At 35.8% G+C, this 15,298-nt stretch overlaps 1 protein-coding gene across 1 annotated transcript in view; it reads left to right on the top strand.

Moving 5' to 3' along the window:
* Positions 1–13,435, top strand: part of ERO1B (endoplasmic reticulum oxidoreductase 1 beta) — a 29,117-nt gene extending 15,682 nt beyond the window's left edge. Inside the window, exons 7-16 of the mRNA XM_054280329.1 lie at positions 1,194–1,314; positions 1,406–1,452; positions 2,525–2,536; positions 3,370–3,396; positions 4,824–4,916; positions 5,070–5,316; positions 6,113–6,182; positions 7,330–7,416; positions 8,813–8,946; positions 9,603–13,435. Coding sequence (XP_054136304.1) covers positions 1,194–1,314; positions 1,406–1,452; positions 2,525–2,536; positions 3,370–3,396; positions 4,824–4,916; positions 5,070–5,316; positions 6,113–6,182; positions 7,330–7,416; positions 8,813–8,946; positions 9,603–9,663 — 899 coding nt within the window. The 3' untranslated portion in view covers positions 9,664–13,435. The remainder of the gene's footprint in view (positions 1–1,193; positions 1,315–1,405; positions 1,453–2,524; positions 2,537–3,369; positions 3,397–4,823; positions 4,917–5,069; positions 5,317–6,112; positions 6,183–7,329; positions 7,417–8,812; positions 8,947–9,602) is intronic.
* Positions 13,436–15,298: the final 1,863 nt, after the last annotated feature.

Genomic DNA, 15,298 nt, shown 5'->3' with positions numbered 1-15,298 from the left:
TAGCTGAAAAAACTTACTGACCTGGGTCACCTTTCCATCTTTCTGTTGCATGGCTCAGCAGAGAACATAAACTCAGTATGTGGATAACAAGAAGAAAAATGGACCCTGAAGTGATCAGGGAGTGTAGGAACTGCTTAGGCTAGCCACACTCTCAAATAAATAAGTAAAGCTGTAATTTGACTTTCTCTCATTTGGTACTCGTTGTCTGTCTTGTATCAGTGTCCTTGCTTTGTTTTTGCTGCTGCTGCTGAAGCAATGCTTAACTGCTCATGCAGAATCATCTCTTTTTTTAGAGCAGTTTCACTCTCTGTTTCTGTGGGGTTTTTTGATATCTGAGGAAGTACTACGTGGCACTTCTTGGCCTATTCCTATGAATAAGTCTCTGGACTTTCGGCTTGTGTTGTATGTGGGGTTTGTTTAAGCATGAGTTGATCCTGACCTAGAATTCCAAAGAGTGGTGAATTCCTCCTGCTTTTTACTTGTAAGAAATTGTTGTAGCTTGAAACAATTTCTGTTTCTACAATGTTTTTAAGCAGCTTAAGTAACTGCTTAAAAACATTGCTTCTTAATGTAATTAAGTAACATGCTTAAGTAACATGCTTCCTGTTGTAACTAAGAGATATGTTCTGCAATATGCTGAAAGTTTTGTACAGTTAAGCAATGTGATTCAGACTTTTCTGCCAGTATAGGAGGGTGTTTGGAGGAAAATGGGTTTAGCAAATAAATTTACAGTATGTAGCAGCTTCAAGATGTACTACTTTGAGCTTGTCTCTATTAAGAACCTACTGTATGCAGTTATATCCATTTCATAAAAACAACACCCCCAAGCAAATACTGCCAGATAAACCCTAAATTTGGAAGCCATTTAAAACAAAACACTGTTTATGTCTTTAGCCTAAGGTAAGGGAATATAGTGTATGTCAAGTGTTTATGGTAGATTTAAAGAAGCAACATAGATGATCATCAGACATTATAGAAATTAGAGACACAGGAGACTTTGGAATATATTAGTGCTTTTGAGCTTTGTATTTAGTGTGTATATTGCTGCATTTTTACATAAATGGCACTTAAAATCCAACTGAGAGACAGAATAGTATTATATGACACCTCTTAGTTATATTTAGTTCTGTGAAACTGGTTAAATCTTTTTCAATTGATCACTTAGCATATGTAACAAAATGTTTCCTATTTAGATGAGAGATCTCCAGATGCACAGTATGTGGATTTGCTGCTCAATCCAGAACGTTACACTGGATACAAGGGGCCTTCTGCTTGGAGAGTATGGAACAGCATTTATGAAGAAAACTGCTTCAAGTAATTGGGAGGGAGGGGAAGCCCATTTTTTTATACTTGTACCTCAGTTTAGCTAAAAACTGATCTTTGTGTTTTCTAACTTATTTTTTAGGCCTCGATCTGTCTATCGTCCTTTAAATCCACTGGCGCCTAGTAGGGGTGGGTCCTGCCTGTTTTATTTTCCAATGCACTTCTTTTAACATAGTGACTGTTGCAGTACAAGGAATACAGATAGCAATCTTCAATCTGTAGGTGTGCTTTCTGCTTTTTAAATTTCTTCTGTAGAATAGCTGTACATTTTTAATATTTAGACTAAAGCGTGTGATAATTATGTACATGCCTAATCTTATCCCTATTAATAGGCTCATTAATGTCAGGTGAGCTGATATGAAAACTAAATTGTAAGTCTCAAACTGTTTGCAGAGTGTTACACTAGTTTTCCATTCAAAATGGACTTTTGTATTCTTGTTTCTTTTTTCAAAAAGCATTTAGTTTAGTCACTTCAGTTCATGCTTACTCTGGTGTAATATGGTTGTACATTTTTCATCCATAGTGCATAATGTATTGCAAGTGTACAAATAATTGCATTATTTGAAGGACTGGACACTTAGGAAGAATCAGTTATGTGCAAAATTGTTTAAAAAAAGTATTCTAATAACTTGGGATTTGTTTTCAAATTTAAGTTGAAAGCTATAACCTGGTCTTTCAAATGAACCAGCTTTCCTCTGTCAGTGTGTATTATTTCCCTTAAAAAATAACTGTTAGCCAATAGATTCAGTTAAAACATCATCATCCACTAGAAAATCAAGATACCTCAGTATTTATAATTACTAAAAGCTGATCCACACAAATAAAAAGCATTGTGAGAATTATTTAATGCAGAGATCAGAATTTCAGGAAGGAACACTGGACTGATTGTTGACCAATGCAATCTAAAGACTATGGCTTCTTAACCATTTTTCTGAAGCTGAAGTGCAGCTTTTAAGAGTATGTGAATCAGCTGCTGCTAAGATTTGAATTTCTTAGTGGCTTTCATTATTATAATGTGTCAAGTCTTGTGTGGTCTTGAGAAGTAAGAATGGAGTGAAGGAAAGTAGCCTATTTTTTATAAATTAAATAAGATTTCTTGTACTTTTTGAGTGTTTGTATTAAAGTCTGTGTTTCATTACTGCTTTGCTGTGGAAATTATCTTTTTAATGCTTATGCTTTTTTTTTTTTTTCCCCCTCTAAGGAGGAGATGATGGTAAGTCATCTTATTTTCCTTGACCTGCAGAAATGAAGTAAGATTTAGAGAGTTTTGGATTTTGGATTTATTCACTTTAGAGTTATCAAATTAGTGCAGGAAAGTTATGTTTCTGTTATTGAATAAGAGAGCAGGAAAGGTATTTTTTTATGCAGGTTATTGATCAGAAACTGTTTTTAATTGACTCATACTTTCTTTTGGAGTAAGGGAAGGAGTGGAGAAGAGCAAAACACAATTCTCTTCTTGGTTCTTATTCTTGTAACAGAATATGTGTTGTAATAATGTTATTAGTTCTTCCAGAACCCCATTGATACTGATGTCAGATCCCTTAAAAGAAGGGGGACAATTTCTTGTGTATTTTCTTGAATGCCCTTGACTTTGGGAATACTGAGAGAGAGTGGGGAGAAAGTATTTGATCTGCCTACAGTGAGGCAGACTTAAAGATTTTTCAGCCAACTGAAAGCTATTGGGCAAAAGATCTAAGTCTGAAGGAAAGCTTTAGGCAGATTAATGTGAAGGCTGTCAGAATTGCACTCTGCCATCATGTCTTTCACCAGCAGTGCAAGTTATCAAACTTGTGCTTCCATACACTGCTGAATGCCCTGACCAGTAGCTTAGGCATGCTTGTTCATGTATTTCTCCTATTCTGTCCCCAACAGATTTAAACCAACCTCCAAGTTAGCTGCTTCAGTGCCTATTCTCATTTTAATAGCTAAATTATTTAACTTCATGGTAAATTAGATGGCAGCTGATGTTGTATGCATAGTAATATAAAGATGCTGTAATGTTGAAAATGAATATTCTTCATTTAACCATGTACTTTGTATTTACAGGAGAATCTTTCTACACATGGCTAGAAGGTAAAGGCTCTTGGATGAGTTAATGTAGTGTTATATTCATTAGAAGGAACACTGTAGCCCTTTTTTCATCTCCTCAAATATTTTTCATAATGTAGGCTTTTTCGTAAATTGTGCAGAGCTTTCAAGTGTTGTTCAAATACCTCTTACCTTGAGAGTCTTTAAAAATCTTCTCATTTACTTAGACAGCATACTCCTTAAATGTTTAAGTGTTTTATCTTTCATAAAGAGAGAATTCACTTCATTGCCAGTTACTTTGAATTTTCTGGCTATTTCAGGCATTTAAGCAGAGGCATTATTAGTAGTAATATTGGTAAGCATCATTATTTGGAAACAGCTTTAAAGAACATTAAAGATTTTGGTGGCTCTGTTCCCAGTTTATAATCCAAGTCTGTGTGTTTAGAAGGCAAAGCAATTTTCTTTTTATTCATGTTGAAATGGAAATTATTATTGCAGTAGTAGCAATCAAAATCCCATTTTGGAGGTGTGCAGAAAATTGAGTCAAATGTACTTACTTTTAAAATTAGTTCATTCTGCCTTTCTTAAGCCTTTACTTGTCTGGTGGTATGGTAGGAAAGCATATAAATTTACATGCCTTTAAAATGTAATGTCTAAGTGAGGACACATGTCAGCCTCACAGATAGCCTTCACCATCAGCTCTTCCTGCTTCCATTTGTGGAGACTGGAGTGGCAGGAAAGTTGTCCAAACATGTCTTTGAGAGGAACAAACTCTTAAATTTCAAGTGTAGTCTCTAACTTTGGTTCTAATTGGAATTGTAAGTAATTTCTGCATATAAATTATATTCTGACCTCTCAATGCCACTGTATTGCCATTTATGCTGTAGAAGTCTGTGTTCATCAAGTCATATTTTCCAAGGTTTTGTCCTGTGCATTAAACTCTTCAGTGACTTTGCAGTACAGCTATAAGGAGATATTTTTGCTGTTTTCCAGTGCTGTAAGATTTTTCTGGGCCTTTTGGTGTTTTTCTTTAGGGCCACTCCTCTAATTCATTGGTAGCTCTAATTGGAATTAAGATGGGTCACAATATATTTCTGATTTCCAGACTGTCAAAATTCAACATCAATTGAAATTTATTGCTCAAACAGTGGAGGCATCTTATTTTTGTGTAATTGAACAGATTATATTTCTGTGCCAGTTGAACAGATCCTTATTTGACTGTGTTTACTAGAACACAAAAATAGCAAGCAAAAATGTCAAATGTCATTAATAGTATTACTTATATAAAAAATAGAAGGTAAGCTTTTCCTATGATGGCTATAAGGGCTTATTAACAATACTCAAATGCTGTAATTGTAATTCTTGAAAGCCAACAGTGCAGACTTGCCTCATTAAAATGTCAGGATATATTAATTGTAATGAATTTTTTCCAGTATTTAGTCTGATATCTGTTTGTCATTTTTCCTGGACAGGTCTGTGCCTTGAGAAAAGAGTGTTTTATAAACTCATTTCTGGACTCCACGCTAGCATCAACTTACATCTGTGTGCAAATTATCTTCTTGAAGGTATGTCTAGGTAAAATTGCTGAATGGAATTCTGCAATATCTGTAATATGCATTTTGTTTTTTCTTAAAATTGTCGGGGTACGCTTAGTTATTTTATGTTCTAAATGTGTCTCTTTTACTACCCCTGCCCCCCTTTTTTCTTCCTCTGTGTAGAAACGTGGGGGAAGCCCCGCTGGGGACCAAACGTGAAGGAGTTCACTCGCCGCTTTGACCCTGCTGAAACGAAGGGAGAAGGACCAAGGAGGCTGAAGAACTTGTATTTCCTGTACCTGATAGAGCTGCGCGCCCTGTCCAAGGTCGCTCCGTACTTTGAGCGTGCCGTTGTCGACCTTTACACCGGCAACGGCCACGAGGATGCTGAGTCTAAAGCTCTCCTGCTAGATATCTTCAGGGACACCAAGTAAGGCTTGAGGGGGTTTTTATCAGCAGTTTGAAATTTTTAGTTATATTTGGAAGTGAGAATAGGTGACTCCTTGATAGGATAGGACAGGAAGGAGAGTGGAATGAAGAAATAAAATTTAAGTAATGGGAGAGATCAAGGGGAATTTGTACATTTGATAGGTCAGATTAATAGTTTTGAGGTTTGAATATACCAGTCTTTAAAAACAAACAAAAAGCACTCAAAAAACCCCAAACAAATCAACACCCTGGGCTACTTCCTGTATGTTGCTTTTTCTGATTCTTCAGTATAAGATGCACGTGATTTATTTTGAAAAGGAAAGTAGTACATACAGTCTTTTAATGGTCCACTGAGTAATTCAGCTTTTATCACAGACTTAACCTCTGGTAGTTTGGCCATCCCCTCTTCCTTCTATTTATTCCATAATATTCTTAAGTTCAGTTTCTTTGCTCTCCTTTTTGCTAGTTTTTCTGATTGGTAACATGTTGTGTGGTTTCATTGCTGCCCTTATCGTGGTCTTGCTCGGTAATTGAGATGTAGCCAGGCAATGATCAGTTGGAAGGCAAACATTAGGCCAGTTTCAGTATTAATTTGAACAAACTCTGAATAACAGATTTCAAGTTGCAGTGATTGCACAGTAAAACCAATACCATTGAGTATTTTTTTAAGACCTAATCTGCAAGGACTAGGAACTCTGAAAAATATCTTACGCTGATGGCATCAGCTGCTTACCAAGCTTAATTGAGCGCTGTAGTTTATGCTAGCATTTGTTTTGATTGCATTTTGTCTTTATTAGGTCCTTCCACATGCACTTTGATGAAAAGTCCATGTTTGCTGGAGATAAAAAAGGAGCCAAATCACTAAAGGTAAAGCTACTTTTCTGAATGACATCCAAAATACCTATTTTGGAGTGAGGCTGTGTTACTTTGGAAAGTCCTTCTGCCTACCACCAACACTGCTGAGAGTAAGATTTTATCCCTGCCTTTTCTAGAGCTGTATATGAGGCCTTTTAATCAACTTAAAGGTGCTGTCCTGATCCAGGAAGACTGAAATCTCTGGCTTTGTGCCTTGAGTCTGGCATCTGGACTGTGGTGGGGCACATGAGTATTACCAGTAAATGCAGTGATGCTTATTTTCAAGTAAAGTAACTGTTTCATAATTACCTGGATAAAAAGAACCCACCCAGTCGTGTTTGCTTTACAAAATGATGACTTATATAATAGAACACAATATACAGTATAGTCTCATAAATATGATGTTTAACATTAGAAAACTTAGTTCCTAGACATGGGAACCTAATGGGAATGCTGTACCTACCCATTCTGGTGTTAACATGCCACTAGTGTAAATTGCAATTCCATAGTTGGTAATGAAGTTCTGTTTTAATATTTATTAACACTTACAACACTTATTTCAGTAGTGGTTTGGAATGTCATCAGCATTACAAAAAATGCTATTAGAAAAGTGGCAGTGTTTTATCAGCCCAGCCAGTGTTTTTTGGACCTCAAAAAAAATGAGATCAGCTTGGTTAGTTCTGCACTGTTCTTGCTCCTGCTCTGTCTGAAGTTGCACAGCAACAATCTACCCATATTTTTGAAAATATCTTTTGGAATTCTAACTTGTTTGTCAAAAAGATGGTTTGTTCAAAAAGGATTTGAATAATGGAAAAAAATTGGTCAGGGACACAGATACAGTACTTATACCTCAGAAAATTTGGAGAAAATTGGTAGGAAATCAGTGTATAGAATGCAGGCATTACCCTGCATATTCTGTATTTTTGGGGGATTTTTTAAGGGTTAACTGTTAGAAGTGGATTGGAAACCAGATTCTGGATTTTCATGGATCTTTGTTATGGCCTGACTACATAAAACAATGGTTTTGTTCAGTTTTGGTTAGAGAATTGATATTCTAATGGTACTAGATTTCTAATGTACTACATTCATTAATGTTCTGTTTCTGCAAAGCTAACATGTACATTAGCTTAAGCTTTTTTATTTTGTTTTTAACTGATAGGAAGAATTCAGATTGCATTTCAAGAACATCTCCCGCATAATGGACTGTGTTGGATGTGACAAATGCAGGCTGTGGGGCAAGCTGCAGGTACAGTTTATTTTGTGTAGGTCTGTGTGTTCTGGCAGGGGCAGGTCCCAAGATAATAATCTATTTCATTCTGGCAGGACACCTCTTACCTTAGCATTCAGGTTTTCTGCACGTGCTAGGTCCTTGGTATCCTTACCTATATATTAAAAATCTATATATGTTTAGCTTACTGTTAAGCATTTTAATTTTTTTTCGAATTGTTTGTTTTGTTTAGTCAACAGCTGTGTAGTTTACTAAAAGATAGAGTTTGTGTTCTAAAAGAGTTACTTTTAAAGCAGATGCTTCATCTAACAGTTAATATCTTACTTGTATTCAGTGATCAGAGGAGCCTTGTAGAATCACTTATGGGAAATCTTCCTTTAAACACAGCACTTACTTGTTAGGGAATCCAGTGTGAAATTTAACTCCACAAATTGAGGTGTAAGAAAAAGCAATAATACAGATTTTCACAGTTTATGCAGAGGGCATCAAATGAATGCAAAGTTGCCCAGAAAAGCTGAAAGTTGAAAGCCAGTTTCATTTTCTTGGCTCCTACTGTTTTTATTTTACTGACAACAGTATTTTAAACCTCAAGACTAATTTTAAGTCTGGACTGAGAAAAGTTATTTTGGAGTGCCTGTTGTACTGTACCGCTGTATTACATTAAACTTATCAGAGTGCAATTTTCAAAGCGTTTGCAGCATCAAAAATTTGTTGGTCTCTGCTGAATTTCTGGAGTTCTGCTTATCCTGTCTTAGTTCATACTTCTGATCTATTGTTGTTGTTCCTCCTCACTAAGAACTAAAGAAGGCCAAATTTCCTGACCCGTAAAATTCTCTTGCAGCCAGCTTCAACCACTTCTTGTCAAAGCCAGTGGTTGCTTATGTAGCCCAACTAAAAGTGAAAATAAGAAAAGCTACTTCTGTTCTATTCCTGCATAGAAAAGAGGGGTTGAAATTGAAGCTGCACTGTTTGCCAGTAGAATTGAAGGTGGAAAAAGTACGTGTGTTGTGATACCTCATAAAAAAACTTAGTTTGACTTCAAAGGGAAAGGAGAGATGTGCTCCTGCAGGAGTTGGGGCATCTATAACTGAGGGACAGGAAGGAACTGGAAGTTGTGTAATGGACATATTTTCATATGCATAACCAAGAAGAAAAGAGATGAGAAAAGAAGAGATGAAGAAGACAAGGATGAAGAGCAAGTATACTTGAGGAAACAAATGCAAACCTGGTACACAATTGCTGTCATGCAATTCTATTAGTGCCCTGGTTTTTGTACAGTTATTTGGCTTGAGGGTCAGTATATAAGAATTGGTACTAAAATTTACCTAGATTACTGTGTTTTTTTTTTTTATGGTTTTATGAGTAATTGAAGGAATGATTTTACTGATGTTAAAATATTGGACTTTTCTTATAGACTCAAGGCTTGGGAACTGCTCTGAAGATCTTGTTTTCTGAGAAAGAAATACAGAGCCTTCCTGAGAACAGTCCATCAAAAGGTTTTCAGCTCACACGACAAGAAATAGTTGCTCTTGTAAATGCCTTTGGAAGGTAAAATGTTATAAATTTAATAGTAGAAGAATATAAAACTTCAGTGCCAATACTCAGTTTCTGTGGAAAGAAAGTATTGTACACATAGCTGTAGGTTTTGAAAGGCTGAATTACTACCAGTAACATTGATAAACTTAATGCCTTCAAACTGAGTGTTAGCCTTAGTCTTCATTCTATGTTTGGATCTAATTCATCCGGTCTCAAGTCTCATAAATCTACCTTCTGCAAGATGAAACTTAAGTCTCTTACATTTAACAAAAAATTGATCAAATTTATCTCCTTCAAATGATGAATCATTTTAACAGCTTTAAAAGAGGTTTACATAGAGCATGCTTTGCTCATTATGTTAGTTCTTCAGATCTTGAATACAACAATCTGTTCCTGTTTAAACAATCTATTTAAACAATCTGATAAAAGAATGTAATAAACTTTACTACCTGTGGTTAGGGATTTTTAGAAGTTAAATGAAGCTGAGATGATTAAACATTATATATAAACTTTAATCCCTGTCATATATTATGTTAATGTAAAATGGAGAGTCAATAGACCTTTTGAGAACAGAATTGTCTGAGGAAAAATCTAAAGGAAAATGAATGTGATAATTTGTATTTCTCTTTTGCTGAATTGGTAACACTTTGATGGTTTTTATTTTACAGGCTTTCCACAAGTATAAAAGAGTTGCAGAATTTTAAAGTTTTATTACAACAAACTAGGTAATGAAGGTCTTTGCACAGCCCAATAGTGAAGATCATTTACATGACTGCATTGAGCAGAAGGAACTGATCCTTACAGGACTCACATGAACTGATAAAAGTAAAATCAAATCCCAACTTGAATATTTATGTTTAAACTAGGAATGGTTATTAATTAGAAAATATATTTATGAATGGAATATATCGTTTTTAAATGTGTAAATTATGCTGATCTGTTTATTTTGTAAGTTTTCTGCTCACAGTTCTGTTGTACTGAAACTTCATACATTTTCTTATTTCCTTGTCTTTCTGAGACAGCTGTTTTATATGAAAACAAATGTACCTCCACTCTGACTTGGCCTGTCTGGAAAGGGGGGTTCACTTCTTGTGTGTCCCCATTTACTGAACTTCAGTGTATTCTGAGGATTTGGTATGTTAGTTCTGACTGTCAAAAGGAAGGGGGGGGGGGAACCTCCAAACAAACAAAGAAAAAAATAACAACAAAAAAAACTAACCACAAAAAGGAAATAAGGCTCTTGCTGAGTTTTAGCTTCTTACTGTAATAATGAAACTTACTTAAAAATAGCAAATTTACTGAGCAGAAATTTTTTCATGCTGGGCTTCTTTGCATCATGATGACACCAATTTTTTTACCTTTATCTTGTGCTTTTCAGCACCTTTTTTTTTTTAATTATTACTTTGTCTCTGATGCAGCAGAGTTGAAAGTGACTTTTCTGTAGCCCCTTGCTGCAGCCTTTTTACCTGCATTTACTTGGAGGTAGAGGTCAGGACAGGGGAAATGGTTAGTGGAGTCCTGCTAGCTGAAAAACCTCAGTCAATCAAATTTCTGTTTACTCCATATTATTTTTCTAAATTGTAATCACAAGTTCAGTTTCCAAAAGTTGTCTTTTTAGTGTCTTAAATGTTGAAATAGCACACTTGGTCTTTGAGCCATGGAAATAAATTTGCTCTTTATGAGTTATGTTTGAGTGCTATGTTAAAAGGTCAGTGTAAAAATAACTTGCTTTTCTAGTCACTTTTAAAAAAGATGCTTTTTAAAATTCATAATCATACTGACATTTAATGCCACATACTCTATCTATGCAAACCCATACTGTATCTCTTTAAAAGGATATTCACCATAAAAAAACGGGTATGTTAATAACATTACTTTCATAAAATAAGAAATTACTCATGTATCATTGTCCACAAATGTCAGTGATAACTTACCAGTGTCAAACCAGAATTCAGAAACAGCATTACCATTAGTAGCAACCAAATATTGGTTTAAATTTTAAATGAAGTAATAATTTCTTTTAAACCAGCATGTTTAAAAATGAAGTTAGGTGTTATGAATGTAGGAAGTGCTGGTGCAGTGTAGATACATCTCTTGTTTTTAAAAACGAGTCTTCACAAAATTAAGTGCTCTTAAACATTTTTCACCCTATTAGATACTGAGTGACCTATTTATATAATTGATTGTAATTGTATTGGCTTCCATACTGTGTTCCTTTACAGCTGAAATTTTCTGAAGGCTGGACTACACTCTGTCCTTTGTTTCCAGACTAGCCTCAAATTTCTACCTGACTGGAAATGAAATAGACTATTCTGCTGATACTTGGCTTTTATAAAAAATGCTGTTGCTTAAGAAAGTTAACCCCTTTGTGTCAAACTAGGATATGCTAAATGAAATTTAAAAGAATAGAAAGGGAAATAAAAAAAAAACAAAAAAAATTCCAAATCACCCTTACGAAGTTTGGTGAGAGTTGCACAAATTGGCAGTGAACTGGTATCCAAGTGGAAGTTTCTGTTTAATCCTGTAGGTAATTGGACATGATATTAGGAGAAGCTGATGCCAGTTTGGGGATGTTATGTTTTTTCCTAGTAGCCTCTCTGGCCTGTGGGCACCTGTGTATGAGCAAGTCATCACAGGCTTTTGTTTTCTAGTTAGGTAGAGGAGCAGAAGGTTTCTAGGTGGATTCATCTGGCCTCCTCCAAGCTCTGTATTTGCACCCTCAGAGTTTATTTTTCTCTATTAAATTGAAGTGGGAATCTAGGTAAGTAGCTCAGATGTGAACAGCTGTGTTTGGTAGATGAGTTACACAGAATATCCAAATCTTCTGAGTAATTGTATATATTGAAAGAGTGTAATTTTTAATGGGCTGTTAATTCTTTGCCTTTTGGATAGACCTGCAAGGGCTAGAACTGTAGGCTTACTTGTGTGAGGAGTGCCCTATAACTGGGATTTATCTGTATTGTTATATATTATAGTGCCTAAAGCTTTAGGCAGGATTTTCTAGTTAAAATAAAAAACAAAACTGTATGACTGCATTGACCCAGGAAGGACTTAAGTCTCAGAAACATTTCTTCCTTTTTTCCCCTTGCTGTGTGGGGAAAGTGAATTGCTTCCAGCCTCCTCCTGGGGATGCAACTTGCTATTTTTTTTTTCTTTTTCCACCTGTGCCTGGCTAAAATCAACAGACACTGAAGCAGAATCATGCACTTGCTCATGGGACAGGTGAGAGATTCAGGCATGCAGATCCTGGACACCTGGTCCTTGCAGCCCTCATTGGCACAAGGCAAATACTGTAGGGTAAGGACATAAAGAGACATGAAGCTTTTCTTCTTTTACTTTGTGTCATGGGAACACAGGAGTGCAACTGAACAGCAAATTGTGTGTCTAAGTTCTGTTGCACCTGAAGGTACATATCTCCTGATGATCAAATATGGAAGGCATTTCACTTCACTGTCATTGTAGAGATAGGACATAAGATTTTTCCTGTAACAAATCTAGTTGAAACAATTTTCCTGTCACCATCTTTTTTACTGTATTTGATGTACATTCTGTGACTATGCTGCCTATGAAGTTTTGCTGTGTGAGTTGGATGACTTAGTTCTTTATATGTTAAATAAATTTTAAAAATTTACAGCTCTTTTTTTTATACTAAAGAATAAGGTTAGTTACACCGTCCATGATCTGTAAACTATTTTAAATTCCAGCTCCCTGTTGGAGATCAGCTTGTCAACACTGTCTGCCATTCATTCCAGAGTAGTAGTACATTTTCTTGTACAAATGACACAATGATTGTAATCCCAGAGGTAGTGAGAAGACAAAGACAAAAATGTTTAGTTGTTCCCAAGTCACGGAGACTTGTGTGAAATGGTGAAAAAAGACTTGGTGCAAACTACATAGGTAAAAAGTAGGGCACTGTTGCTGAGTAACTTGTTCTTCAGTGCCTGAGAAGGTAGGTCAGAATATAAATTTTAAACAATGAAATATAGAGACTTGTGTAAGCTGGAATAATAAGTGTTTTCCTAGTTTTCAGCTTATGATCTGTGCTGTCATTGTATGTGCATGAAATACACTGTGCCACATTTTCTTGAGTTGTGTTTGATGGTTGGGTTGCCTTTATCTGACCTTGCTTTGTGCTTTTCTGGGAAATGACCTGTAATATGTTGTAAATAATCTTGATGCTCATGTTTATAAAGTAGCAATCAGCAATTCATCACTTTACAATTTCTCCATATAGCTATCCTATTAAAATGTAATATTTATTAAAATCAGAATCAATGTTGGAACTGCTTATTGAGATCTAAACACTTCTGAATCTTTGCTATGTTTGAATCTACAAAATGCAAATTAAAGTATTTTCTGCTATACCTTCTTTTTGTGGATGTAATTTTTTGGTGTTTCATTTGAAAGTATATTTTTTGCTTTTCATTTACCTTTCAATGACACTTAGTAGCTATTACATAAATTTTTTGTAATAGTCATGTAAGATTAAAATTATGAGCAGGTTTTCACTCTCACTTAAATTTTATTCAAAAGATGAAGGTAACCTGTGTATTTCTTGCTGTTGATATTGCACTGTGGTGTGTGTGCACATCAGGAATCCATTGTAGAATTACAATATGTTTCTGTACGGATAGTGCCAAATGTAGCCCATGCTTAAGTCTGATTGTTTTAAGATACAAAAAGGCTTATTTAGAAATTAAGTCTGTTCTGTCCCTTTCTCAGAATATCTTATAAAATCAATTTTGTGAATTATTTTTGGTTTGTTCATCCAATGGGGGTCTTCATGTTGAAATTATTTCCCTAAAAGGAAAATAAGTGTCTTTTTTCCTTCCATGTATGCATTTTTAACAAATTATCTTACTGAAAATTTGGTAGAGGTATTTCATCCCCAGCTTAGGTAAGTGCCTGTTACAAGGGTGATGATAAATTAAAGATCTTACCTCTCACATTGTTGTTCAAATCTTCTGTGTTTTAGAATATTTTGTTCATTACTATGGTTGGTTACAGTCACTTGCCAATCCGCTTTTTTTGTGTGCATACTGGGCATAGGGCTGAAGTTTGTTCTAAGTGCAGAATTCTCTTACATTTTTACTGTGCAGCTGTTACTGCTGTGAACAAAATGAAATTCCTGCAGGCTTGTCTTGCACTGGGTCTTCAGGCAGTTTTGTACAAACATGATTGTAGAACTCCAAAGGGTTTAATAAAATTTCAGTTCTTCTCTCAACCCTGGGTTACTTCTTTTAATCTGACTGATACTTTAATTTGCTTTTTTCTTCCATGAATATATGTGAAGAATGCAATGTAAGTTTTGAAGGGCAAATACTTTACTTCTGCTGGAGGCAAGGCTCATGCTTTGGCTTTCCTACAAAGGCCCCAAAACCCAAAGACGCTGTGGAAGTCTTGATGTGGGAGTATGGCACTGCTCTGCCTTTGGCTTTCAAGCAGATTGGATCAGATCTACTCCTCATCCCTTCTTTTTTTACCCTGTGTATTCTCTGTGAAATGTGTACAAGAATTCTCAAGATTGTACTTCTTGAAGTCAAGCATGAGGAGAACATGAGCCCTGTCCACCATTTGGGCATGCTTTAGTACACCTCAAAATGAAGTGCTTTTATAGAAGTAAAGATTACTGGAAGTAGTATATTTTTCTCCTGGGAAAATGTGGATTGAGTTACAGTATTTGTTCCACATAGACAAGGAGAAAGAGATGCTGGGGATGCAGAGTTCTTCACTGCTGAGAACTGGGCATAATACGAAGACCTGAAGTAGAGTCAGGGTTCCTGTTTGCCTTAGATTAGTAATAATTACTTTTAGCTTACTCTCTGCAACGCCACATCCTGGAACCTTATTTATCCACCATTACCCCCCCTGAGCTCACTACATTTATCCCTGAAGATGAAAGGCTGAAGCACAACTTTTCTGCTTGCTTATTATGCAGAAAGGCACTTTTGAGGTTCTACTGCTTTATGTACTCCTGGCTCTTGTTCTATTCCCGCACTGCAATTCCCAGGTTCTTAATAAATAAACAAGCCTGTTTATTTATACTGTTCTATGTATCCCTCCCTGGTGGGGTATTTGACTGACTCTTCCATGTAACATATAGAGATCTGATTGATGGACATGATTGCATAGCTTTACTTTTTCAAGCATACAAATTTTCAGCTTGTTTTGCAGTTCACAGTGCTCCAGCTGGAGCAGATGCCCACCTCCACTCTTATGAGACTGTCCCTAAAGCTGCTGAGAAGATACAATTTTCTTACTTTCTTAGAAGAATACAGGGTACAGATCCAACTATCACACCACACTGAGTAAGCAGTGACATCCAAAGAGTAAATTGTGCTCTGAGGACATAGCAATAACTTGA

This window comes from Melozone crissalis, unplaced genomic scaffold, assembly GCF_028551555.1.
Source record: "Melozone crissalis strain CALT ecotype California unplaced genomic scaffold, PUWL_Pcris_2 ptg000027l_1, whole genome shotgun sequence".
In the NCBI taxonomy this organism is placed as follows: Eukaryota; Metazoa; Chordata; class Aves; order Passeriformes; family Passerellidae; genus Melozone; species Melozone crissalis.
Note: the sequence above shows the minus strand (reverse complement) of the source record. Positions and strands in the feature narration are given on the sequence as shown.